Genomic DNA, 25,466 nt, shown 5'->3' with positions numbered 1-25,466 from the left:
CCATCTTGAGCCCCTGGGCCCAAGGGGGGGCAATGGGGGTACTCAGCAGGGCCGCCTGGCCCACTCGGTGGGAGGGTGCAGGTTCCCGACAGAACCGGTGGCAAGGCCCCAGAGGCCTTGCAGGCTGGGGCTTGCTGGGTGCCCGGTGCGCGCGGGGTCTTGGCGCCCCCACCCCACTGGCCCGCCCCGGGGCGTGCTACACACCCCGAGTTCTCGGCTCCTTGCACGCCACTGTCGGCCGGCCCTTTCTTGGGGGGTGGATGGCTCAGTGTTGTCTGGCGCAAAACGTTCGCGCTACTAACGTCAGCTCGTCTTACAGACGGCGGGGGCTGCGGCCCGAGAATTGAAGAGCGCTGCGCGCGGCAGCCGCGCTCGGGTGCCGGCCCGGGACTCGAACCCACGACTCTCCCGGCGCCTTGGCCACCGCTAGCGTCCGCACACCCGCAGCGCCGGGGGCGGGGCGGGGCGGGCGGGGCTTCTGGCGCGCGGCCTCCCGGGAAGTGTAGTTCGCGACCGCTCTCGCATGGCCTCCTGGGAAGCGTAGTCCGCGGCCGCGGGCCGGGCGCGCCGCTGGGGCCAGCCGGAGGCGCGCGGAACTACGCTTCCCGGCATGCCGCGCGTCGCCCCGCGCCCCGGCCCGACCGACCCGTCCGGCCCGTCCGGCCGCCCCTCCCCGAGGCCCGGCCCGCCCCGTCCGGTGGGGCGACCCGCCGCATGGAGGCCGGCTGAGGCGCGCCGACCGCCACGGTACGCCGCGCGGGCCCGGGCGGGCGGGGTCGGGCCGCCCGCGGGGGGCGGCCTCGGGGCGCGGGGGGGCGGGCGCGGCGGGCCGGGAGGCCGAGGCCCGCGCCCTGCTCGCCGGCCCTGCGCGGGGCAGGAGGCCCGGGGCGGGGCGGGGCGCAGAGTTCGGGGCGGGTTCGCGTGCGGTGCCCGGGACACGGGATTTGGGCCGCGGGGCGCAGGGCGCGGGGGCGCAGGGCCCGGCGGGGGCGGGGTTCGGGGCCGGGGCGCGGGGTTCGGGGCGCGGGGCGCGGGGTGCGGGGCGCGGGGTGCGGGGCGCGGGGCCGGGGCGCGCGGCCGGCTCGCCGCCGCGGGGTGTGCTGCTGACGTGTTCCTGCGAAGCGGCGCCGCTGGGGTGTGACGCCCGGTCCGCGCCGCGCGTCGGGTCCGCCCCGTGAAGGGGGCTCGGCTCCCGCTGCCCGCGGCCGCTGCGGTCAGCCCCGAAGCTCGCCTGAGCTGGGTCCAGCCGGCCCGGCGCGGGGCAGGACCCGGGGGAGCCCCGGAGGGCGAGGCACTGCAGAAGGTGCCCCTGCTGCTGCTGCAGCCCCCGGGTGACACGAGGGCGCCGGGCTGGGTGCCGCCCGCTTCACCCGAGGGACCGGGTGCTGCGAAGCCAGGGCCACCCACAAGACTCCCGCATGCCCCCGGGAGGCTGCAGTGCTGGGGGCCGTGCGGGCCCAGCCCTGGGCAGTGTCCAGGCCCCAGGAGGGCCGGTCAGGCTGCCGGGCCAGGGGCAGATGTGGGATGGCACCCCAGCCCCACCACACCCCCAGGAGCAGGCCTGCCAGGCCCAGGAGGTGCAGTGGCCAGGAATGCCCAGACTTCAGAGGCGGCAGCGGGAGGTCAGGGCCTGCCGCCGGCCGGCCTGTCTGTCTGGCTCTGCCTTTCTGGACAGGCCAGACCCCAGGGGAATGAGGGTTTTCTGGGGTCTGGACACCCTTTCTAGGTCCCTGTGCGGAGGGGTGGGGAGGGGAGTGGACGGGACTGAGCGAGGCGACAGGCTGCCTCGGGGCCCTGGAGGGGCAGCGAGGAGGAGCTGGGGCAGCAGGACCCTTGCTCTCCCTTGGGCCTCGGTGTGGACCCCGGCGCAGCCCTGGCTTCTGCCCTTGGCGCGGGGAATCCTGGGGAGTTGAAGACCGCCGCCCCGTCTGTGGGAACCGCTGCTGCCTGCTGTGCAACCCCCCACGCCGGTTCGGGTCATGCGGGGGGCTACCCCTGCCTCCCAGCAGAGGAAGGCCCAGGGCCAGAGGTCACGCCCAGCGGCCCGCTGTGTGCTGCGGGCAGGGCTGTCGGCCTCAAGGCTGGAGGAGGGTCCTGCTCCTCCACGCCCAGTGGCCGTGCTCTGCCCGCGGCCCGGGAGACCCCGGGTCGGACTGTCTGGTGGCGGTGCTGGAGGGCGATGCGGGGTGGTGCAGTACCCCGCTTTGGGCAGACCCCCTGGAGCTGTGCTGGCCGGTGGGCCGGACACTGGAGGGAACTTGGGGTCACTGCCGCGTGCAGTGGGGAGCCCGGGGGCCGGGAGGGGCCGGGCAGCACCAGGGTTGGAGCATGCTGGCGGAGCTGGGGGCTGGCCCCTGGTGTGGGCCCCAGCCTCTGAGTCCAGTGCAAGGAGGGGCCAGCCCTCAGGTTGCCGTGCCTGGCCAGGGCAGGGGGTGCGGGCCTGTGACACATCAGGGCACAGGGATTGGGGGGTCCTGGCAGCCCCTTCCAGGACAGGCGCCTTAGAGCCGAGAGGAAGCTCTATGGCCTGGGTCCCGGCCCCGAGGCCGGGCACCCCCAGCACAGATGGCGGGCGGTGAGCGGGGTGGGTCCAGCCAGGCTGAGCAGGAGGGGCAGGCAGAGGCCACCACATCTGTGCCCCATGCCCGAGGGCCACCAGCTGCCCCACTGCCGGGCGGGCCTGGCTGGGCGGGGGCCCTGGCAGAGCCCAGGGGCGGGCGGCCCTGGAGTGGGCGGGGCCTCGCGCTTCCCTTCCTGGCCTCGGACGCCCTCTGGGGAAGCCAGAAGGTGGCTCTGACCTGCAGCACCCAAAGTGCAGGGCGGGCGCAACCGGAACCGCTGGCGGAGCTGCGCTACCGCCGTGGGGCTCAGCCGCCAGGTGTCAGGGTTCGCTTTTCCTGGGAGGAGCCGCGCTGGGACTGCAAGACCATGGGTCCTGCGGCACCCCGACCTCTACCGAGCCGGCAGGCAGGCCCTGGAGCTGCAGCCGTCCCCTGGGCTCCCTGCAGGAAGGCCAGGCCCACCTCCTGCCCACACACGGGGTCCGCTGCGCCCCCCCCCCCAGGATGGTGCCTGGAGCAAGCCCAGCAGGCCCCGGGTGGGAGCACGGGCAGGCGGGGCTGCCCCACCCCGAGGGGCCTGCTCTTCCTTCCTTTCCGGGGTTTCGGGTTTCGTGACTGTGTTTTGCTCAGAAAGTCAGAAGCCGAGGCTCCTGGGGCTGGTGCCCGAGGCCGACGCTGTTTCCTCTGCCAGGGAAAGTCCTGCCCTTGGGGGACCCCAGGCCCCCCAGGCCTGTTCTGAGCCCCCACTGCCAGCCTCACATCACAGGGCAGCTCACGCCTCCCATGCCAAGGCCACCCCAGGGACCCTGGCCTTGGTGGCCCCGAGGGTCGGGGCTGGCCAGCGACGCTGGTGGCCAGTGCTGTTGGCGGCCTCCCGGGCCCTGCGCCTCCCTCAGGCGGGGATGGTCCCTGTCTCCTCAGGCTCTGCCCTCGCTGCCAGGAGCCACCGCCCAGCCTTCCAGCCATGGAGAGCGAGGAGGAGCGGCCACCTCAAGAGGCCAGCAGCCTGAGGGGGACATCAGAGGACGCCCCACGCTGTGACCTGCTTGGGGCCTCCCAGGTGATTCTGTGCAGATGCAGCCTCGTGGCCTTCATGGGGGCAGCTGGCGCGACTTCCGGTCGTGGGTGGCCATCCCTGGGGGCATCCCGCCCCTGCCGGGGGCGCAAGGACACCCCCCTCAGCAGGCAGCCCCCCTCAGCAGGCAGCCCGCCTCAGCGCTCCCCTTCCCCGCAGGCTGATGCAGAAGCTGCGGCCACGTCAGGGCCCGCGGAGGAGGTGCCCCGGGCGCTCCCTGGAGACCCCCAGAACCTGTGTGCGTGCGGGTCCTGGGGCGGGCGGGCGGGCGGGGGCCTCGCAGACCCTGTGGGCGGCCCCTCCCACCCTCCCTAGCAGGGGCCTCGTCTCAGGCTGGCCCTGCCCCCTGCAGCTGACGTGGACGCCTTCCACCTGCTCCTGGAGGTGAAGCTGAAGCGGCGGCGGGAGCGCCCCAAGCTGCCCCGCACTGTGACCCAGCTGGTGGCCGAGGATGGCAGCAAGGTGTACGTGGTGGGCACGGCCCACTTCAGCGATGACAGCAAGAGGGACGTTGTGAGGGTGAGGGCCGCCGCGGCCCCTGGCCGCCTGGAGGGGCTTCAGCGAATGGGCGCTGCCGTGAGGGCGCTGAGCCGGCCTCTCTCTTTAGACCATCCGGGCGGTGCAGCCCGACGTGGTGGTGGTGGAGCTGTGCCAGTACCGCGTGTCCATGCTCAAGATGGACGAGCGCACGCTGCTGCGGGAGGCCAAGGAGCTCAGCCTGGAGAAGCTGCGGCAGGCCGTGAGGCAGGTGCGCCGGCGGGCGGGCGGTGCTGGCCCTGAGCACCGCCGGGTGGGAGGTCGAGAGCCCCAAGTCAAGGCCCACTCGCTGGCCTGCAGGGGCACGTGGGCAGAGAACGTGGGGTCCGGTAAGAGGGGGCCGAGGCCACGTGGCCAGAGCATGACTGTTTGCCTGGGGGGGCTGCACGGCCGCGGGAGCCCCTATGCTGTGGGCGCCCACTTGGAGGCCTGCACTGGTGGGACCTCACTCCGCCTGCCCGGGGGTCAGCCTGGCAGGCCAGCCATGCCCTCCGGGGCAGGACTGGCCACCGCTCGGGCTGAGAGGGCCCTGTCCTGCAGAACGGGGTCATGTCGGGGCTCATGCAGATGCTGCTGCTGAAGGTGTCCGCCCACATCACGGAGCAGCTGGGCATGGCGCCCGGCGGCGAATTCAGGGAGGCCTTCAAGGAGGTGGGCCGGGCTCGGCGGGCCGGGCGCCCGGGGGGCCGCGGGTGCTCGACAGCCCGGTGACACCCCCTCTGCCCCAGGCCAGCAAGGTGCCTTTCTGCAAGTTCCACCTGGGCGACCGGCCCATCCCCGTGACCTTCAAGAGGGCCATCGCGGCGCTGTCCTTCTGGCAGAAGGTGAAGCTGGCCTGGGGCCTGTGCTTCCTGTCAGACCCCATCAGGTAGGGCTCGCCCTGCGGCCCCGCGCGCCCCGCCCGCCCCTCGCGTGCCCGGCCCCTCCCCACGGCCCGCCCCGCCCCGGACTGGCAGCGCCCTCTGCCCAGCAAGGACGACGTGGAGCGCTGCAAGCAGAAGGACCTGCTGGAGCAGATGATGGCGGAGATGATCGGCGAGTTCCCTGACCTGCACCGCACCATCGTCTCGGAGCGCGACGTCTACCTGACCTACATGCTGCGCCAGGCCGCCCGGCGCCTCGAGCTGCCCCGCGCCTCCGACGGTGACGGCCGCCCCGGGGCGGGGGCGGGGGGCAGGGGGGCGCGGGGACCGGGGCGCGCGCGCTGACGCCGCTGCCCCCGCAGCCGAGCCCCGCCAGAGCGTGCCCGCCGTGGTGGTGGGCGTCGTGGGCATGGGCCACGTGCCCGGCATCGAGAAGAACTGGACGGCCGAGCTGGACGTGCAGGAGATCATGACGTGAGTGCTGGCGGGCGCGGGGGGCGCGGGGGGCCGCGGGCCGCCCCCAGGCCGCCCCCAGCCGCCCCGGCTCCCAGCGTGCCCCCGCCGTCCGTCTCCGGCAGGGTGTCCCGCCTGGCCGCGAAGGCCGCCGCCCTGGGCCTGCTGGGCTACGGCCTGTTCTGGATGGGCCGCCGCGCCGCCCGCCTGGTCCTGTCGCTGCCCGCCGCCCAGCTCTGCCTGCAGCGCGCGTCCGAGGCGCGGCCGCCCGAGTAGCCGGCCCGGCCCGGCCCGCCCCGGCCCGCCCCGGCCCGTCCCGGCCCGTCCCGGCCCGTCCCGGCCCGTCCCGGCCCGTCCCGGCCCGCCCGCCGCCGCCGCCCGCGCGGCCCGTTGGCTTTTAAAAATGTCTGAAGTTTTTTACTCAGGTAACTTTAACTTAAGAAATTGACAGACGCGCGCGGCCGGGCCCGGAGCCTTAACTGCGGGCGGGACGAGCCCGGACAGCGCCCGCCCGCCCAGAGTGTGTCCCCGGAACTGGGAATAAACTGTCGCCCGGCAGCCGCGTCCTGTGCCGCGTCGTGTGCCGCGTGGACTCCGCCGGGGAGCGGGACGGGGCGCCCCGGGCGGGCGGGGGGGGGCGGGGGGGGCGGGGGGCCCCGAAGCCGGCCCTCCCCGACGCCCGCGCCTCCACGCACCGAAGCCGGCGCGGAGGCCGGCGCTGGCCGCTCCCGGCCCGGCCCACCGGGCCCACCCCGCCGCGGGGGCGGGGCGGCCGTCAAGGCCCCTCGAGCGCGAAGCGCGCGTCGGACGGGCGGGTTCCGGTCGGGGCGGCGCGGCTTCCGGTCGGGGCGGCGCGGCTTCCGGTCGGGGCGGCGCGGCTTCCGGCCGGGCGGCGCCCCGCGGGAGAGGGAGGCCGCCGCCGCCGCGGATGGCCGCCTTCAGGACGGCGCTCGCGCTCGCCCGGCCCCTCGGCCGCCGCCCGCCCGCCGCGCCCCGCTCCGCCTCGGCCGCCGCCCGCGGCGCCATGGAGCCGGCGCCGCGCTGGCTGGCGGGGCTGCGCTTCGACAACCGCGCGCTGCGCGAGCTGCCGCTGGAGACGCCGCCGCCGGGCCCCGCGGGCGCCCCGACCGCGCCGCGGCCCGTGCCCGGGGCCTGCTTCAGCCGCGCGCGCCCCGCGCCCCTGCGCCGGCCGCGCGTCGTGGCGCTGTCGGAGCCCGCGCTGGCGCGCCTGGGGCTGGGCGCGCCGCCCGCCGACGCCGCGGCCCGGGCGGCGCGCGAGGCGGAGGCCGCGCTCTTCCTCAGCGGCAACGCGCTGCTGCCGGGCGCCGAGCCCGCCGCGCACTGCTACTGCGGCCACCAGTTCGGCCGCTTCGCCGGGCAGCTGGGCGACGGCGCCGCCATGTACCTGGGCGAGGCGTGCACGGCGGCCGGCGAGCGCTGGGAGCTGCAGCTCAAGGGCGCGGGCCCCACGCCCTTCTCCAGGTGCGCGCCGCCGACGGAAGGTCCCCCGGGCTCGCCACCCCCGGGCCTGTCCTGGGGGCCGAGGGTCCCGAGTCAGGAGGAGCCGCTGCCGCCCGGGTGGCCGGCGCCCGGCGGGGCCCTGCCCCAGGGACAGACTCGGGAGAGGGGCGGCCGGTCGGGGGTGGCTCCTGCACTTCACGCCCCGAGCCGGGCCCTCCTGGCCGGCGCCGTCGCTCGTCCTCAGCGGGTCCCCGTGGCCCAGCCGGGAGCGGGGTGTGCACGAGGGGTGATGCCCCCCTGCCGCAGCCGCGCGGCTGGATCCTTGCTGCCGCCCCGGGAGCTGGCGTGGCCAGTCTGCGTCCTGCCGAGCGGGTCTAAGTCCAGCCGGGCCAAGGGCCCCGCGGCCAGGGGAGGGTGGCGCTGGAGGGCAGATAGCCGCGCGGGGACGGCGCTTTCCCCAGACGAACGTGGAGGCCGGAAAGCCAGGAGATGAGGCGGCGGGGCAGCCAGGAGGTCAGAGGAGCCCGCGGTGGGGTGGGGGCGTCCGAGGGGGCCTTGCCACCCTGCCTGCGAGCGGTGACTGGGCGGGGGAGCCAACGAGGACGGAGGGAGCCGGCCCTGCGGCCGGCCTGGTGGCGAGCGGCAGAGCCCCTTGGGAGGAGGACGTGGGGCGGCCGTGGTCGGAGGCGCCGAGGCCGCCCAGACAGACCGGGCGCGGCCCGTCTCTCGCAGGCAGGCGGACGGCCGCAAGGTGCTGCGCTCGAGCGTCCGGGAGCTGCTGTGCAGCGAGGCCATGTTCCACCTGGGCGTCCCCACCACGCGCGCGGCCGCCTGCGTGGTGTCCCAGTCCACGGTGGAGCGGGACGTGCTCTACGACGGCAACCCCAGGCTCGAGCGCTGCGCCGTGGTGCTGCGCATGGCGCCCACCTTCCTCAGGTGCGTGTCCCGGCGGGGCGGCCTTGTGGGCCTCGCGGCGCTTCTGTCCGTGGCCAGCTGACCGGCCGGGCGGGGCACGCAGACAGCCCGCCCTGGGGAGGGGGCGCCGGCATCTCCGCGGTGACCCCAAGAGGGCCTGGACCAGGGCCCTTGCCGCGGGGGTGACTGGTGCCCCGGGCCGTGTCCTGGCAGCCCTGCCCGCGGCGGTGGGCGCCCGCCCGGGGGCCGGCAGGGGCTCTGAGGGGCCTCCGAACCGGGGAGCGCATGGGGCTAAGTGGCCGCCATCCCGGCGCCAGGTTCGGGTCCTTTGAGATCTTCAAGCCCGCGGACGAGCTCACGGGCCGGGCTGGCCCCAGCGTCGGGAGGGACGACATCCGGGCGCAGATGCTGGACTACGTGATCGGCTCCTTCTACCCCGAGGTCCAGGCCGCGCACCCCGGCGACCGCGTGCAGAGGAACGTGGCCTTCTTCCGCGAGGTGGGGTGCGGGAAGGAGCCTGCGGGGCGTTCCTCTTCCTCAACCCCTCCCCTGCCCGCTGCCTGCCGGCGCGGGTCGGGGCCCCTGGGGCCGGGAGGCCGGGTCTGACCTCGGCGGGGCGGGCACCCCCAAGCTGACGCGGTACCCCAGGTGACGCGGCGCACGGCCCGGCTGGTGGCCGAGTGGCAGTGTGTCGGCTTCTGCCACGGCGTGCTCAACACGGACAACATGAGCATCGTGGGGCTCACCCTGGACTACGGGCCCTTCGGCTTCATGGACAGGTGCGCGCCCCCTGGGGCCGGGCAGGGCCGCGGCGCTGTCCAAGGGCCACCCCCACCGGCTGGAGGGCTGCGGCGGACCAGCAGCCAGAGACTCTCCCCGCCAGGTACGACCCCGAGCACGTGTGCAACGCCTCGGACAGCGCGGGGCGCTACGCCTTCAGCAAGCAGCCAGCCGTGTGCCGCTGGAACCTGCAGAAGCTGGCGGAGGCCCTGGAGCCCGAGCTGCCCGCGGCGCTGGGCCGGGCCGTCCTGGAGGAGGAGTTCGACGCCGAGTTCCGCCGACACTACCTGCAGAAGATGCGCCGGAAGCTGGGCCTGGTGCGGACGGCACTGGAGGCCGACGGCGCCCTGGTGGCCGGGCTCCTGGAGACCATGCACCTGACCGGTCAGTGGGCCTCGGCTCGCCCCGGGCAGGACACGGGAGGAGGGCAACTCGCTGTGGTGGCTCCGCAGCTGATGCGCTACAACAGCCCCAAGGCTCCACGTGGGCCCCAGGGCACCGTCCGTGTCCGCCTCAGCGTCCACCCATGGCAGGCAGCTCCCAGGCCTCTTCTTCGGGGCTGAGCCATGTCCACAGCATGGAGCCCCCTGCGGCCAGGCCCAGGGCCTGCTCCTCCCCTGGTCTTGGCTGGCAACGCTGTGGTGGAAGTGGGCGATCAGGGCCGAGCTGCGGGCGCCTCTTGTCCGAGCTGGGCAGCTCACCGCTGGGGGAACGTTCCCTCCGGTGCCCATTTTGGGCTGCTGCTTCCTGCCTTCGAGCCCGGCCACGGTCAGTTAAGCGGCAAGTGCTGGTGGCCCCGGGCTGGGCAGCAGACAGTCTCTCTCTGCTGGGTTTCAGCAAGGAGCTGGCACCTTGGGTGCTGCCCAAGGGTGCTGCGGTCACGTGTTCCCCCAGACAAAAGCACGTCTTGTATTGCGTAGACCTGGGTCCTGGCTGCCTCCTCTGCCAGCCTCTGCCCTCAGGTCAGACGCTAATCCCCGAGGACACCACGGAGGGAGACGCTTCCCCTCCTCCGGCCCCGCAGCAGCTGCGCCCTTGTGTGCCAGGGAGTCTCGGGCCACGGCAAAGCTGGTGTGGCGGCCCCAGAGCAGGCGCATGGTCGGGAGGTGGCCAGGAGGGCTGGGCCGGCCCCAGTGCCGTCTCTACCCGCCCATGGTGGGGCAGGGGCTGGGCACGGGGTGCCTGCCGCACGGGTGGGGTCAGCGCAGGGACACAGCGGTAGGGCCAGGGGGCGGCCAGGCTGAGCGTGCCTGTTCCAGGAGCCGACTTCACCAATACCTTCTTCCTGCTGAGCGCCTTCCCGGCCGACTCGGAGCCTGCAGGCCTCGCCGAGTTCCTGGCCGCGCTGGCGGAGCAGTGCGCCTCCCTGGAGGAGCTGCGGCTCGCCTTCCGGCCCCAGATGGACCCCCGGTGGGTACCTGGGGACCCCACACTGCACAGCCCGCCCGCCCAGGGGTGGCACTATTGGGAGGGGGTTAGTTGGCCCAGGTCCCTGCTCTGGACAGCTTCGGGGCCCGTAGGCTGGGGGGCTGGTTCCTAAGACTTGAGTGGACACTGAGCAGGGCCACCTGGGGGGGGCGCGGGGGGTGACGCTGATCTCAGCGGAAGCTGGCGCCTGCCTGAGCAGAGAAACGACAGGGCTGGGTAGTGTCTGCTCGAGGTGCCCACACGCTCAGGCACCTCACACCGGGGCCTGGCACAGGCAGCTCTCCATGATGCTGGCGCTGGCCCAGTCGAACCCGCAGCTCCTGGCACTCCTGGGCAGCCGGGAGGGCCTTGCCAGGGAGCTGGAGCGTGCGGAGCAGCTGTCCCGGCTGGAGCAGCTGAGCCCGGCTGAGCTGCTGAGCAGGAACGAGGCCCACTGGACGGCCTGGCTGGGCCAGTACAGGTGAGGGGCCAGCAGGGTGGGGGGCTGGGCGGGCCGGGGCAGAGGGGCGGACCTTGCTGACGGGGCTTGGGCGTGACTCCAGGGCCCGGCTGGAGCAGGACCGCGAGGGGGCCGGCAGCAAGGAGGCCTGGCAGGCCGAGCGGGTACGTGTCATGCGCGCCAGCAACCCCAGGTACGTGCTGCGGAACCACCTGGCGCAGCGCGCCATCGAGGCCGCCGAGCGGGACGACTTCTCTGAGGCAAGCACCCTGGGCCACCCCGGGGCCCGCGCCCGCTGGCCTGGGCGGACAGCCTGCCCGACGCTCTCCATCTGGCTCCTTGCAGGTGCGGCGGCTGCTGAAGCTACTGGAGACCCCTTACCATGGGGAGGAGGGGGCCGTCGAGCCAGACGCCGACAGCAGCAAGCCCCCCCTCTGGGCTGCCGAGCTCTGCGTGACATGATCCTCGTAGCTGCCTCAGAGGCCTCCTGCCGGAGACCCCCGGGGCCTGCAACCTTGGAGTCCCCGAGGCGGTGCCCCCACGCCGCCGGCCCGCCTCTCCATGACGGCAGAGACATCCAGTCAGGGCCTGACCCGTCTCTGTCTGACGCAGACTCCCAGCACTGCCCGCTCACGCTCACCCCCCCGCCTCACTGCTCCCACCCTGGGTAGATCCCTAATAAACCCGCAGCTCCCCCAGCCCGCCGTGTGGTCACTTGCCACGCAAGGCCCAGGAGGAGAGGCACCGGCCAGCAGGCCCTTTATTGGCCCCGCCCGCCCGCCGTGGTCAGGCCTCCTGGTAGTAGTTGTTGAAGTTGATGCGCAGCAGGAAGTCCTCCAGGTGGGGCTGGTAGCCTCGGTTCACCAGCTTGGTCACCACTGGGGGGGCGTCGGGGGTCAGTGAGCTGCACTCCCCACGTGCCTGCCCGCCCGCCCGCCGCCGCCGCCGCCGCCGGGGTGCTCACCTTTGAAGAGGAAGTGGGAGTAGTACTTGAAGGTGCTGTAGGACTGCTGCATGAGGGCGAAGTTGGGGTGCTCGGCGCCACGGGGGCCGTGGGCGGGGCCCCAGGGCTGGGAGATGAGCTGGCTGCGGAACTTGAGCACGAGGCTGAAGATGCTGTGGATGACGTTCATGACGGGCGCCGCCTTCTCCGTCAGCAGGCCCCTGGGGAGGAGGGCCGTGAGGGGCAGCAGCTCCGGGGCCGCCGGCCCGCCACGACCCGCGCCCGCTCACCTGAACACGGCCCGGTGCAGGTACTCGGCGTGGGCGCGCTGCACCTCCTCCAGGTCGCCCGCCCGGGCCAGCCGGGCCCGGAACTCGCACCAGGTGACGTGCAGGATCTGGTTGGCGATGTAGCCCTGGATGACTTTGACGAAGTGCTGCATCTCGTGCTTGAACAGCTGCAGCTGGCGGAACTGCACCGAGCCGGCCACCTGGCTCACCAGCGCTGTGGGACGGGACCGTGAGGGGCGGGGCGGGGGGGGCGGGGGGGGGGCGGGGCGGAGGGGCCGGCCTCACCTGTGCGCTTGAGGTGGAAGCAGATGTCCTTGAGTGTCCACATCATGAGCTTCAGCTGCAGCAGGAAGGAGCAGATGCCGCTGTACCTGCTCAGGCAGCCCTCGGTGATGACGATGTTGAGAGGCCAGTCGACCTGCGGGACGCACTGCTCGGCACAGCTCGGCCTGGCCCGGCCCCCCGCCCCCGCCCCCCCGCCCCCGGTCGCCCCTGACCTTGTATCTGAGCTCCAGGCAGCTCAGCACGTCCGGCGCGTTGGGTGTGAAGGCCTCAGGCAGGAACTTGAGGGCGAAGGAGAGCCTGGCGGCCAGCGGGCCATGCCCATGCAAGCTGTACTGCAGCGCCTTGCTCAGCAGCCCGTTGAGTGCCAGTGGGGTGAGCAGCTCCCCCGGCGTCTGCCCCGCCCCCAGCTGCTGGATGGCAGGGCCTGGTGAGCCACGGCCCTCCCGGGCCCCCGCCTGCCCCCCAGCCAGCCCTTTGCCCACGTCACCTTCTCGAAGAGCAGGTCGCTGAGGGACTGGGCGAACTCGCCGTCCTCCATCAGCAGGAAGTGCCGCAGGGCCTCCAGGTGCGCCTCCAGGCGCAGGTCCACGAAGAAGTGGTCCACGGCCGCCTTGTTGACCAGGGAGACACTGCGGCGGGGGGGGGGGCGGGGTCAGGCTGTGGGGCTCGGGGCTGCATGGGCACCCACTGGGCAGGCGGGCAGGGCACTCACTGGGCAGCCAGTGGGGTCATGAGCGAGTGCTTCATGAGCACGGGCAGTGGCAGGAGCTCGCTCAGCTGCGCCGCCGTCTCCTCTGGGTCCCCCTGGTGCCCGGGGTCCTCGGGGAGGGCAAAGGCGCGGGGAAGGCCATGGTGCAGGAGGCGGGCGAGGGGTGGCTCCGCTGCGGTGAGAGAGCAGGGCAGGTAGATCCCCCCTCCCCTGCGTCTGCCCCACTGCCCACCGGGGCCCCCACTCACACATGGACGCGAAGCTGTCCGGGTACTGCTCCAGGCGGTACTGCCCGGCCAGGCCCGCCAGGTAGGCCTGCTCCCTGCGCCAGGCCACCTCCTGCTGCTGCTGCTCCTGCTGCTGCTGCTCCGGGCCTGGGCTCCTCTGGGCAACCGTGACTTGCTAAGAAAACCCAGCCTCAAAGAACGACTTTGTTCTCACCACTGGGGTGGAAGAGGGTGCGAGGGGGTGGGGTCCCCATGTACTCCCCAACCCGGGAGGCCAGCAGGCATGCCCTCCCGAGCCCTGGCTGCAGCTATCCTACCTGTGTGCCAGGAGCCTGACTTGGGGAGGGCGCCTCTGTGTCCCTTGTCCCTGGGCCTGAGCAGCACAGGGGAGGGTGTCAGGACCAGCTTCTCCCAGTCCTGACACCCCGACATGGGATGTATCCTCCCACCACCACCCCCCGCCTCCCGGGCCCACAAAATCCTTGCAGACGCTGGGCCCACTGACCTGGCTCCCCAGGGGTGCCTCCCAGCACGCCAGGCGTGGCCGCAGCCTGGGACAGGCCCTGCGGGATGCATTCTTCCCCGGGGCCTGGCCCGGCCTCCTGGGAGCTGGTGCCACCAGAAGCCAAACCGGCAGCAGGCTCTGGGTCAGCCTCCTGGGCTGGGCGCTGGGCTTCCGGGCACACACGGTCTGGGGGGCTCCGGCGCGTGAAGGGTTTGTGCAGGGGCCCGTGGGGTTGAGCTTCCCCGGAAAGTGCCCCCAGGACCACGTGGGACTGAGACACGTGCCCGTGGACATTCCACCGGGGCCGGGAGGAGGCCACATCCCACACGTTCTCCCCTACCCTGACGCTGGCCTCAGACACGTGCCCACGGACCTTCCACCGGGGCCGGGAGGAGGCGCTGCTGTCCGACACAGGCCCGGGCAGCAGCCTGGCAGTCTGGCTCTTCCCCTCCAGGCAGGGGTCATTCCTGAGGGGGCAGCGGTGCCCACTGGGGACACCTGTGTCCAGTTCTACCAGAGAGGGCCCCCCAAGCTGCCCTCCCTCGCTGCCCCCCGCGGTCTGCAGGGGCCCCAGGGAAGGGGTGGTAGCAGCCTCGGCCGGCCTCAAGACGGTTCCGAAGTCGTACTCCTGGGGTTCAGAGGGCTGCAGGGCGGGCGGGGTGGCGGGTGGCAGGTCCGAGCCGATGGTCTGCAGCGCCGCTTCTAGCATGGGGGTCCCATCAGCATGCAGGGGGGGCTCAGCGCCCCCTCCTGCAGGCAGAAAGTCTTGGATGCTGAGGGTCTCTGGGAAAGGTGCCTGCCCCTCGGGCTGGTCCAGCTTCAGGCCTGTTCCCAGGCCCTGGGCGCAGGTCCCTGCTGTCACAGGCGCGGGCGGTGGGGGCAGATCCGAGCAATCCCAAGCCGTGTCTGGGCTGTGGCCCGCGGCCGGGGACCCAGCACCCACAGGGAGGCCCTGAAACACGCACAAAAGAGCCTGCTGGTCCCGCCTGTCCCTCAGCCTCCTTGAGGGCCCGACCACCTCGCCCCGCACCCAGACCCTCGGGGGCGTACCCTGCGGTGCCGGTGAGCCTACCTGGGAGTCTGCACTGGGGAGGGCGGGCTGCTCCGAGCCTACCTGGGAGTCTGCACTTGGGGAGAGGGCAGGCTGCTCCAGGGGCCTCCCCTCAGGCCTGGCCCTCAGCAGCCCCTGGAGTCCCAGCAAGCAGGTGGTGAGGGCTGAGCAGCACCCGGCCCTGCCCCTCAGCTGGCGCCACCACCCTCCCTCCCGCAGCGGCACACCGTGGAAGGCGCAGTCCCTCGCAGGGACACAGCCAGGCCCTGAGCCCCAGAGGGACCATGCCGGACCCCAAAGCACCTGGACATGCTCCTCATCGTCCAGGAGGAAACGCCGCCGCGCGCCGGCCAGCCTGAGCCGCTGGACTCTCCACAGCGCCACCTGCTCCCGCCGTGCTGCCTCTGCCGACAGCTCGCCGCAGTGGCTGGCCAGCGCCTGCCTGTGCCAGAGTGGAGGGCACAGTCACCACAGCCGCCCCCACCCCACCTGTCGGCCATGGCCAGCAGTGCTGCAGGGCTCTGCCCTGCATACCAGGCCTCGCCTGGGTAGGCACCTGCTGGACAAGCGCCACTGCACCCCCCCCCCCACGGCCTGAGCAAGGCCCCCTCCTGCTCTGTGAGTAGGAACCCCAGATCTAGAGAAGAAAGGCCAGCGGCGCACCCCAGCAGCAGTCCCGGGGTGGGCGGGCAGCAGGGAGCCCCCTCCACACGCCAGCTCCGTGCCCGCCAGCGGGAGTGCAGGGGCAGGGCCGAGGACACCCCAGATGGATGCCGGAGGATGCCTGGAAAGGCTGCCCTCTGCCGAGCTGCTCACAGTCCACGGAAATAGACGACGGGGCCACCCACACACGGAGCCGAGAACAAGGGTCACGGCCCGCCCACTGACCTGCACCTGCCGGGCACCCAGGGCCTCCTGGTCCACGTGGCCAGCGGCCGCCCCCCCACCCAAGTGCCCATTCACAGGACTGAAAATGCCACATCCATGGGCCGCCCCAGCCCCCGGCCTGCCACCCACCTGGCCGTCCGCTCCCGCCACTCCTCCAGGGCCCACGGCCTCTCCTGACCGCCCCACAGCTCGCAGGCACGGCCGAGGTTGTTCTCCGGCTCCCGTCTGGCCGCCCGGCGTCGCTGCAAGACACAGCGCCTGCTGCAGGACCTGGACCCCACGGCCCACCCCACCCTCACCCTGGGGTGCCCCCCACCCCCTAGCGGCCCCACGTACCTCCTGGTCCTTCACAAACTGCTCCTGCAGCTCCCGAAACTGCTCTCGCTTCCGCGCATCCAAGGCCGAGCGCTCGGACGCCTGCTGATCTGCCGGGACCACGGTGGTGTCAGGAGCCCGGCCAGCCCAGATGCGCGGGGCCCACGCCACACTCACCGCTCAGCGCTTGCAGGGCCCTGGACGCAGCTTCCCGGGCGTGGATGATCAGCTCTTGCTTTGCCATTTCCATCCGCAACTCCTGAGAAAGGCAAAGGGTGAACATGCGCCCAATCCCGCCCTCCGCCCCCTGGCGCAGGGAGGCCAGGCTGTCCGTTCTGAGTAGCCCGGGGCCTGAGGGCCCCCCTCCCCTCAGGCCCGCCCCCAGGCAGTCCACCCGCAGCCCAGCGGGGCAGGGCGGGACCCACAGCGCCCGCAGTCAGCCCCCCTGCACAGTGGCACCCCCACCCCTCTGAGAGGGAGGTCAGCGGCCGGGGCCACCCGGGGCAGTGATGGGGTCTTGCGAGCCGAAGCCACGGACGGCCCGAGCCAAGCCTGCCCAGCGCCAGCCCAAGAAGACCACAGAGGCCCCGCCCCGCACAGGCGCTCCCGGGACGCAGGAGCCAGGGGGCCACCCCGCAGCCCAGAGGCACCGGCACCTTCTCCTCTTTGCTGACACAGCCGAGGCGAGCCGCCCTCTCCACGCGGCCCACGTAGATGGCGCACTCCTGCTCCACCCTCCTCAGCTCCTCCAGGGAGAAGGTCACGGAGATGGGGGGCACGGGCACGTCGGACCAGCACAGGTAATGCTGCTGGGCGAGAGCTGCCTGAGCCTGGGAAGCCGTGACTCTCCCTCTTCAGCCCGACCCAGGACCCTCGGCCGCGCGCGCGGACCCCCATGTACGGGGCAGCTGCCCAGCAACACCCACCAGGCCCCACTCCTCAGGCCAGAGGAGCAAAGCCCCTAAACCAGCGCCCCCCACGGGGCGTTTCCCCGCGCAGGGGAGCCCGCGGGCCCTGGGGTCCTGAGGACCTTCAGCTTTTCTCCCACCTCTGAGGGCGCCCCGAAACCCAGGAGCCACCAAGGGACACGGGGCGACTGGCCGCCCCAGGGCCTCACCCGCGGGCAGCAGAGCCTCAGCAGGTTGACCGTCTTGCCGCACACGTACACGTCCTGGGCCACGTGCCTGAGGAAGGCGGGCACGCCGTCCGCCGCCGCCTCGGCCAGGAGCACGTAGCCGCGCGTCCAGTAGGATTTGTCTGCGGGGACAGGACACGCTGGCCTGCGTCCTGCCCCAGCCGCGCCGCATGCTGCCGGGGCCCGCCCCGAGCCACCTACCTCTGAAGCCCAGGTACTCGTGGTTCACCTGGATCATGAACTCGCCGTAGAGGTCCCTGAACACCCCGCTGTACACCCAGTCGTGGATGAAGCTGCGGGCGGGGCCGAGCATGAGGGTGGCCTGGCCCCGGCCCCGCCCCACCGACACCCCGCCCGGCCCCACCCGGCCCGCACCGCGTGTAGGGCTCGCAGCTGGTCTTCAGCAGGGACAGCAGCACCGGGTAGTGCTCGTTGCTGCAGTTGTCCAGGGCCTCCTGGTAGAGGTAGGACAGCAGCTTCACCCCCTGGAGACACAGGGAGGGGCTTGGACCACCAGCTCCGGGGGGACCCCCGAACCACCCCCACCCCCCCAACCTGCAAGCTGGACTCACGCTGGGGAACGCAGCCCGAGGCTCTTCTCCGCCGGCTCCCGGGGGCACGGCACCCACCCCACAGAGCTCGGCCAGGTACCTGGACACACAGCCTGTCAGACCCGCTGGCACCGGGGGCCTGCGGGGGGCGGGAGGGGCGTCCGGGCCAGAGGGCCCCAAGGCCAGCCCGCAGGCCTCTCCAGACCCGTCCCCAGGCCCCGAGTGCAGGCGGTTGTGGCCTAGGGAAACCCCCCCCACCCTGGAGGCCCCAAGGCCGGCCCCTTTACGCTCCTCAGGCTCCCGCTTCCCTGAGGCACCCCGCAGCCCCTGGGCCCAGAAGGGCTCCCCTCCGCCGGGCCCACCTGCCCAGGGCACCTGCGGACGCCCGGTGGCCCAGAGCCGGCTGGGGGAGGGGCGGAGTCTCCAGGAGCCTGCGGGCCTGGATGGCACCCACACCCCCAAGACCCCACCAGGAGGGCTGCTCCCACGGGCCGAGGCTCACCTGAGCTGCCGGCCCAGCCTCTTGAAGAGAAAACTGAGCGCGAGCAGGCTGAGCGTGGGCTGCGTGGCGAGCACGCAGGCCCGGTAGTACTGCAGGTAGCGCCGCAGGCCACTGGTGAAGGCCTGTGGGGAGGGGGCGGGGGAGCACACTGGGGAGACCCAGGCCCGAGCCTGTGCTGGGAAGGGCCAGCCTCCACCCCAGGGGCCACTCCCCAGGGTACCCCTCTGTGGGTCCGGCCCAGCACCCCGGCCCAGCCGAAGGCAGGGACCCCTCCAAGCCCAACCCCTGCAGCCTCCATGGGCTGCACCAGGAATGTGGCTGCTGGGGCTAGAGGGCTTCGTCAGAGAGGCTCAGACAGGCTCCCCAACACACAGCCCACCCAGAACGCCCTCCAACAAGCTGCCCTGCACGGCCCCCAGGCCTCGCCAGAGCCATCACCCTGGCCCCCACAGGCCCAGCCTGACATCCCAACCCAAACCCCCACCTGCACCAAAGGGTCCCTGCTGAGGCGCCTGCTCACTCGCCCCAGTGCTGCCGGGGGGTGGGACGGCCCCAGGACCACACCACGAGTCTGGGGGAGCAGACGGGCCAACTGGGGAACTCTCTGGGCAAGCCTGGCCCAGTGACCCCTGGACCTTCTACCCCTCCAGTGAGGGGCGGACTGTTAGCAGGGCAGTGCTCGGGGACTCAGGACAGGTGGCGGTTCGCGGGCGGCACAGCCAGGGTCACTCCGGGGTGTGCCCGCAGAGACAAAGGTGGGGTGCCTGGGGCTGCCTTCCAGGTGCGCAGGCTCCTGGGCTGTGGCAGCAGAGGGAGGCGCACCTGGAACACGAGGCCCCTGCTACACGCGGTGTCCAGCGCCGGCTGCACAGAGAAGTGGCTCAGGCGGGCGTAGTAGGTCCCGTGCTCGGCCAGCTCCGAGAGGAGGCTGCTGGTGCTCTCAGGGGATGCGCCCGAGACGTGCACGCCCTGCTTCACCACGAAGACCTGGGTCAGCTGGGAAGGTGGAGGACTGGTCACTGAGGCCGCAGCCTTCCACACGGGCCTGCCCTACTCTAAGAGACCAGTATGACCCTGAGCCCAGAGCAAGACGAAGACATCACGGGGAAAGAAAACTACGGGTCCCACAGGCCTCCCGAAAGCAACACGGAGGCGCCGCCACGCGAGGTCAACCCAGGCTGTGGATCAAGGCGAGACCAAGTCTTAGCTTGACCGATGCAAGGAGAGAAGCATCTGACAGGCTGTACCACGCTTTCGTCACCAAAGCGCTCAGCCCGCCCCGGCAGGGGCCTCCTCGCGCGCGTGACCACGGCCACACATGGAAAATGCACGAGCCGGGCCTACTCCAGGATGAAAGGCAGAAAATCTTCCCCTAGGATCTTAGAAGCAAAGATGCCCGTTTTAAACATTTTTGTTCAAAACAGTACCTGTCAGAGCAATTAGGCGAGAAAAAAGAAGGAGAAGGCATCCAAAGTGAAAAGGAAAACGACCTATTTGCAGATGACAGCCTTATATGACGGAAAAACCCGAAGAATCCACCCAAGATACCATCAGAATAAATTCAGCGAAGTTGCAAACTATAAAATCAACACAAACATCAGCCGAATTTCCGTAAGCCAGCATAGAGAGCGCTGAAAGGAAATCAGGAAAGCAGTTCCGCTACAATGGCGATGCAGAAATAAGATACTTCGGGACAAGTTTAACCAAGAAGGGAGAAGATTTATTACAGTGAAAACTGTAAAACAGAGAAGCACTGGTCGCTGTGTAAAAGGGCTTCAAACAAACTGGGAAGACGCAGGCGCTCAGCCTGCAGCGGCTGGTGCACGGAGGCAACATGCTGCGTGACAGGCCGCCAGGCTGAGCGCAGGCCCTGGGTTTTTTGCAGAAAAAGAAATCCTAAAATTCATTTTAAACGCCAAGGGACCCTGAACAAGCAAACAATCTTGGAAAAGACGAAAAAGTTGGAGAACTCATACTTTAGAAGCTCACAACTTACTACAAAGCTACAGTAAACAGAGCAGTGTGGTAAGTTACCCAGCTACCCAAGAGCAGAATGTTCCTATTTGATAGGTTATTTTTAGGTCTTCGGCTGCTGTCACCATCAATTTACATGAGAAAAAATTTTAGCATTTCCAAACCCACAAAAATAACCCACTAAACCTTACACCAGGCATTTTAGCCGAGGCGGCAGCCTAGAAAGGCTGCCCACGTGGCTCCCCACCAAACCACTCTGGTGCCAAGAGCACACTAGGAAGCTTGACCCTTCGATGCTCACTGAGGTGAACTTTCAGTGTCTACAGCACTGGTTTCTCCAGGCGTGCTGCCCCTCGTGAGGACCAGTTCCTGGTTACCTGGAGAGATGCAAAGGCAGCAGTCCAAGTCTACCCCTGCCACAACCCATAAAACCTAAAAATAAACAAGACAAAAAAATCACAAATTCTAGAGCAAAGAAAAAACCCCAAGAGAAGTCACAGGCCGGCAGAACTTGACTAAGAGGCGTTCAGAGCAGCAGTTCTAACAATGTTTAACTGAACGTTAAAAAAAAAAAAGGGGGCCTCCCCGGGGGCGCAGCGGTTGAGCACTGGGTTGCGAAGCTGCCCGCAGACTCTGCGGCGCCGGTTCGATCCCCGGCTGCTCCCCGGCCGCCAGAGGAGGGTCCCCCATGGCGCGCAGACCTCTCCTGCCGCCTGCTGCTCCCCTCGGCAGTGTCCTTCGGTCCTTCTGCCTGCTCTGCTCCCCGCTCTGGCTCTGGTGAATTCTCTCACCCTCCCACGCTTCTGAGTGAACCCAGTGCTTGTGGAAATAAATCTTAAAAAAAAAAAAAAAAAGGATGATGTAAAAAGGAACAAAATAAAGAGGAGGAGAACAGGAGAGTGTTACAACCAGGACTAATGGATCTGGAAAATCCTATCACCAAATTCAAAACTACTATAAAAGGGGCTCCCTGGTGGCGAGGGGTTAAGACACAACCTATGAAGCTGTCCACAGCCACTGCAGCATGAGTTTGATCCCCAGCCAGGGAGCTACCCACAGGGTGCAGCAGACCTCTCCAGTCTCCCAGCTGCTCCCCTCAGCAGTGGGTTTCAGTGGATCTGCCTGTTCTGTTCCCCACTCTGTGTCTGGGGAGTCCTCTCGCCTCCTGCACCTCTGGCCTGTACCTCAGCTCTTGTGTGCATAAATAAATAAATCTTTTTTTTAAATAAATAAATAAAGCAGGAAAAACTACACCGAGGTTAAAAAAAACTTTCAATTACAAAAAGTACTATGCGATAAAAACACATTACAGAATGATTAAGGGCCTAAATCAACTACAAAAAATAACACTTATAAATATAAGTGCACCAAATACTGGTGCCCCAAAATACAAAAGAGTGAAAGAAATACAGAATTACTCACAGAAATAAAAACTCCCAAATAAGCACATTTAATACCATACATAAAGCAACTTAGAAACAAGACCCAAAGTAAGTCGAAGGAGGGCCTCCCTGGTGGCGCAAGGGGTTAAGCACCGCACTATGAAGCAATCCACAGCCTCTGCAGCACGAGTTCGATGCCCAGCCGGCCAGGGGCGCCGCAGACCTCTCCTGAATCGCCCGCTGCTCCCCTCAGCAGTGTTTCAGTCAGTCTGCCTGTTCTGCTCCCCGCTCTGTCTCTGGTGAGTCCTCTCACCCTCCCGCACATCTGGCCTGTACCCCAGCTCTTACATGCGTAAATAAGTAAACCTTTAAAAAAGAAAAGTAATTAAAAGAAACAATGAAAATAAGAGTTGAAATAAACAAACCAGAGATTTAAAGGACTATACAGAAGCTCAACCAAAGTAAGAGTTGAAGCTCCCCGAGCGGGCCATGACTGCTGCTGCACCCCGGCCTGAACCCTGGCGGAAGGGGAGCTGGCAGCAGTGCGTAGGCAGAGGCTGGCTGGGCTCCTGGAGACGCAGCAGAACAGGAAGCAAAGTGCAGAAAAGCAGAAAATGAGAAGCAGTATCTTGGCCCCAGTTCAGGATCAGCCCAGGCTCGGGGAAGCGACATAGCACTTGTAAAGCCTGAAGAAACAGAAGCAGAAGCGAAGCACCTCGGGCAGGTGGCAAGATATGGGCGGCTGAGAACACACAGAACAAGAGTTAACGGGAACCCTTGAAAAAGTCAGTCAACAACAGAGAAGAAGACAGCAGTTAAACTCAACAGGAGGAAAGTACTCGGACGAAGATGACTGTGGATTTGAAACGTTTAGAGACCAGAACGTAATGGAACAATTCGAGGATGGAGTCTACTTGGCAGGAGTTAAAATCTGACTGGATACTTACTTTCTGTACCGTCTCTGTGCCTCTAAAAAAAATTAGTTATTCAAAGAAAAAAAGCACCTGTTCGTCGAGAAGATATAGCAAACAAACCTGCAGGCAGGCTAACAACGAAACGAGAGACAACATTAATAAACAGAATCACACACGGAAGAGGAGGAATTACCACAGATGGCACCGAAACGCAGGGATCTAAGAGAGCACGTCAACAGGTAAATGCCAGTAAATTCGACGATCCGGAAAATCAGTACAGTTTACCGAGAGTAAACTGGGGAGAAACAGAAGTTAAATGAACTGACCGCAAGCACTGGAACTCATAGTGATCAAGTCATTAACAGTGGACTTCACAGCAGTTACAAGCATCCCCCAACACAGAAGTGCGGGGCCAAATGTCTTTGCGAACAGTCGTGCCCGAACCTCTGAAGAACATAAGCTCATCCCACTCACAGGCCGAGCAAAGGCCCAAGAAGCAGAACACTTCCCAAACAGTGTGACCCCAGCGCCCCTCACCCCGCAGCCCGCCAGACGAGAGGAAGTCACCGTGCCACACGCCCGGGGAACACCGAGGGCAGCTCGGCCTCCACGTCCCGGCATGACACCCGCACGTCCCAATCCCTGGGACCGTCCAGGGGGCCGCTCGCACACAAAAGTGATGCGACACACCACAGCAAAAGAAGCGCAGGCGAGAAGAACAGGACGACTTCAACGGGTGCAGAGAAAGCGGGTGATGAGCTTCAGCGCCCCGGATACAAACGCGAGGCAGGGCCAGCTCGGCGTCACAAAGGCCGCGCTACAGACCGAGCGGCTTCCCTTCCAGGCCACGAACCAGACACAGGCCCCACTTGCTCAACTTAGCCCCAGGCTGCACCCTGCCCTGGGAAGGCCCAGCGCCGGGTGGGTGTGCGCAGGCCGTGCGCACCGCCTCACCTGGCAGAGGGAGAAGGTGGTGGACACCACCCCGATCAGGACGTTGAGCGCGTCTTTCACCAGCTCACACTCCTTCAGCAGCGCCGGCTGCGGGGTCTGCAGGAGGCCTCCACCGAGCACCTGCAGCTCCCCTTGGCGGAGCCTGCAGAACCTGTCGAAGGCATCCCTTCCCGCCTCGGTGAGGTAGGGCTCCTCTCTGTGGCCCGGGGGGCTGCGTGGGCAGAGCAGAGGCTGAGAGCAGTGACAGGGAAGCAAGGGCGACCCAGAAGGCACAGCGGAAACACACCACCGTGGACCCCAAGCAACCGCCAGCTTCCCGGCACATGGTGCGCACAGCTGGGACCACCCACCCCGGACGGGGGCAGAAATGTCCCAGAGCCCCAGCAGGGGTCCTTGCTCTCGCAGCAGTCCAGGCTGGCACTGGCACCCACACTTATGCCGAAAGGGGCACAAACTTCACAGCTCTTCTGAGCAGCACCTTGTTCCTCCAAGGGCAGGAATGACTTATAGGCAGACTCACGTACCAGCCAACCTGCTCCCAGCACCTCCGCTTGCTGGCCCTGTAGGTGAGCACGGCGTCCCACAGGTCCACGTCGGGGGTCAGGCCCAGCTCGGACTGGGAGTCAGGCGTCAGGTTGGATGCTGACTGGAACCCTTCATCTTCCGACTGATCCACGCTCCGAGGAACCTGGAGACCACAGGAAAGGAGGAGCCCCACGTGCCTGTGCCCAGGCTCCCCCGCTGAGGTCGGGCCTCAGGGAAGCCCCCGCGTCTGCTCGCCATCTCAGGGAGGACCTAGAATGCTTCTCCTCTTGCTCTCAAGCCTGCACCATACCATACAACTTTCTCACCCCCAGCAGATCATTCACAGAATTACATTCATTAAGATGGTCAACTCCTAACTTCACCTAACACATGGACTCGGTGCACCTAACGCATTTTTCAAAAAATGCCTCTGGCCCGGAAACCCCACTCGGGGGACCCGAACCTAACAAGGTCACACTGGACACGGTGTCGCGTGCTGGGAGCTGTGCGCCACAGCGTTGTGGAGCGTGAACAGGACCTCCGCACCCCAGAAGGGCGTAGGCCCGCCCAGGCTCTCTCAAGGACACTGAGAAGACACAGGCCGGAAGCCCCATGTCCTGTGCTGTACTAGGCAAAGAGCCCCCTCATGAGCCCACCAGGCAGGAGTGCTTGGCGGGTGGCCCACGGGGCTTAGGGCCGCTCCAGGGGCAGAATGAGTGCCTTCGCCAGGCGTGAGGTGGGAGGTGCACGGCGGCCGCAGCTCTGGCCTCGGGTGGGGACACCGGCTTCCCCACACCTCAATCTGGCCAAGACCCCGGGCTCAGGCTGCCCCCCTCCGCCCCCGACTGTGATTCAAGAAAGGTCCGAGACAGCTTTTCCTACCCGAAAGCCACGCGGGAGGCAAACACCCCACCTTGATGGCCAGTCCGGAGAGGGCCGCGCCTGCGGGCACCGGGGGCAGGTCCAGCCGCACGTCCATGTCCCACGCGCGGCTGTGCACGAGGGCGCCGAAGAGGGAGAGCCGGGTGTCTCTCTCGAACCTGTCGCCGCAGGGGTCGCCCGCCGAGAAGCGCCCGACGGCCGGCAGGCCGGTGCCCGGGGCCGCCTCCATCACCTGCAGCGTCTTCTGGATCGCGTCCTGGCACAGACCCTCCTCTCTGGACAGCATGGACCGCACGTCCCTCTCGCACCCGCTCAGGCCGGCGCAGTCGTAGCCGCCGTAGGGGACGCGCCTGCCGACGAGCCTGCTGTGGAAGGCGTAGCCGCGGCCGGGCGGGCGCGCCGGGGGCGGGCCGCTCCCCGCCAGCCGCACCAGCAGGTCCAGCACCGGCTCCAGCTCGGCGGGCGCGCGGCCCGGCGCCGCGGCCAGCAGCTCCACCAGCGCCTCCAGCCGGTCGGCCTCGGGGCCGCGGCCGCCCACGCGCAGGTCGAAGGACAGCATGAGCACCTCGCTGCGCAGCGCGCGCCGCGGGGGCGCGGGCCGGGCCGCGGCCGTCGCGTCCCGGGGGCGCCGCGGGAAGAGCGCGCCGTACGCCGCCCTCCGGAGGCTGCGCTTCGCCCGCCGGCGGCTGCCGTCGCGCTGGCCCAGGCGCGCCTCGGCGGCCGGCAGGAAGGCCTCGCACAGGTCGTCGAACAGCTGCGTGATGCTGGCCATGCCGCCGGCCCGAGAGCGCGGGCGCGCCAGGCCCGCCGCCCGCCCCGGCGCGTCACCCCCGCGCCGCCGCGTCACCCCGGCGCCGCCGCCGCGCGGACGGGCGCGCAGGAACTGCGTCACCGCGGGGGCGGGCGGGCCTCCGGCCGAGGG

General features: G+C 69.0%; 3 protein-coding genes across 3 annotated transcripts; 2 read left to right on the top strand and 1 right to left on the bottom strand.

Moving 5' to 3' along the window:
- Window positions 1-3,525: 3,525 nt before the first annotated feature.
- On the top strand, window positions 3,526-5,996 carry TRABD (TraB domain containing; the record flags this gene model as incomplete). Its single annotated transcript, XM_084254862.1, has 9 exons — window positions 3,526-3,621; window positions 3,796-3,874; window positions 3,989-4,155; window positions 4,244-4,384; window positions 4,714-4,824; window positions 4,902-5,041; window positions 5,144-5,316; window positions 5,399-5,510; window positions 5,588-5,996. The coding sequence occupies 9 exons, from the start codon at window positions 3,526-3,528 to the stop codon at window positions 5,763-5,765; spliced, it is 1,197 nt and encodes a 398-aa protein (XP_084110988.1). The 3' UTR covers window positions 5,766-5,996.
- A 421-nt stretch (window positions 5,997-6,417) lies between these two features.
- On the top strand, window positions 6,418-11,203 carry SELENOO (selenoprotein O; the record flags this gene model as incomplete). Its single annotated transcript, XM_084255326.1, has 9 exons — window positions 6,418-6,971; window positions 7,683-7,886; window positions 8,183-8,363; window positions 8,514-8,644; window positions 8,749-9,029; window positions 9,905-10,055; window positions 10,348-10,533; window positions 10,616-10,772; window positions 10,858-11,203. The coding sequence occupies 9 exons, from the start codon at window positions 6,418-6,420 to the stop codon at window positions 10,972-10,974; spliced, it is 1,962 nt and encodes a 653-aa protein (XP_084111452.1). The 3' UTR covers window positions 10,975-11,203.
- Window positions 11,204-11,292: 89 nt separating this feature from the next.
- Window positions 11,293-25,316, bottom strand: TUBGCP6 (tubulin gamma complex component 6; the record flags this gene model as incomplete). The annotated part of the gene is given in 25 exon segments (XM_084254861.1): window positions 11,293-11,390; window positions 11,477-11,676; window positions 11,746-11,959; window positions 12,031-12,163; window positions 12,243-12,497; window positions 12,500-12,659; window positions 12,743-12,911; window positions 12,988-13,141; window positions 13,284-13,339; window positions 13,472-14,423; window positions 14,544-14,657; window positions 14,826-14,964; window positions 15,540-15,652; window positions 15,747-15,835; window positions 15,903-15,984; window positions 16,382-16,531; window positions 16,843-16,982; window positions 17,062-17,153; window positions 17,236-17,345; window positions 17,433-17,511; window positions 17,914-18,035; window positions 18,736-18,909; window positions 23,138-23,348; window positions 23,662-23,825; window positions 24,576-25,316. Coding segments are annotated over 25 exon segments (4,905 nt in total). The 3' UTR covers window positions 11,293-11,298.
- Between the last annotated feature and the right edge of the window lie 150 nt (window positions 25,317-25,466).

The sequence above is a fragment of the Talpa europaea genome, assembly GCF_964194135.1.
Source record: "Talpa europaea genome assembly, chromosome: 15".
Classification (NCBI taxonomy): domain Eukaryota; kingdom Metazoa; phylum Chordata; class Mammalia; order Eulipotyphla; family Talpidae; genus Talpa; species Talpa europaea.
Note: the sequence above shows the minus strand (reverse complement) of the source record. Positions and strands in the feature narration are given on the sequence as shown.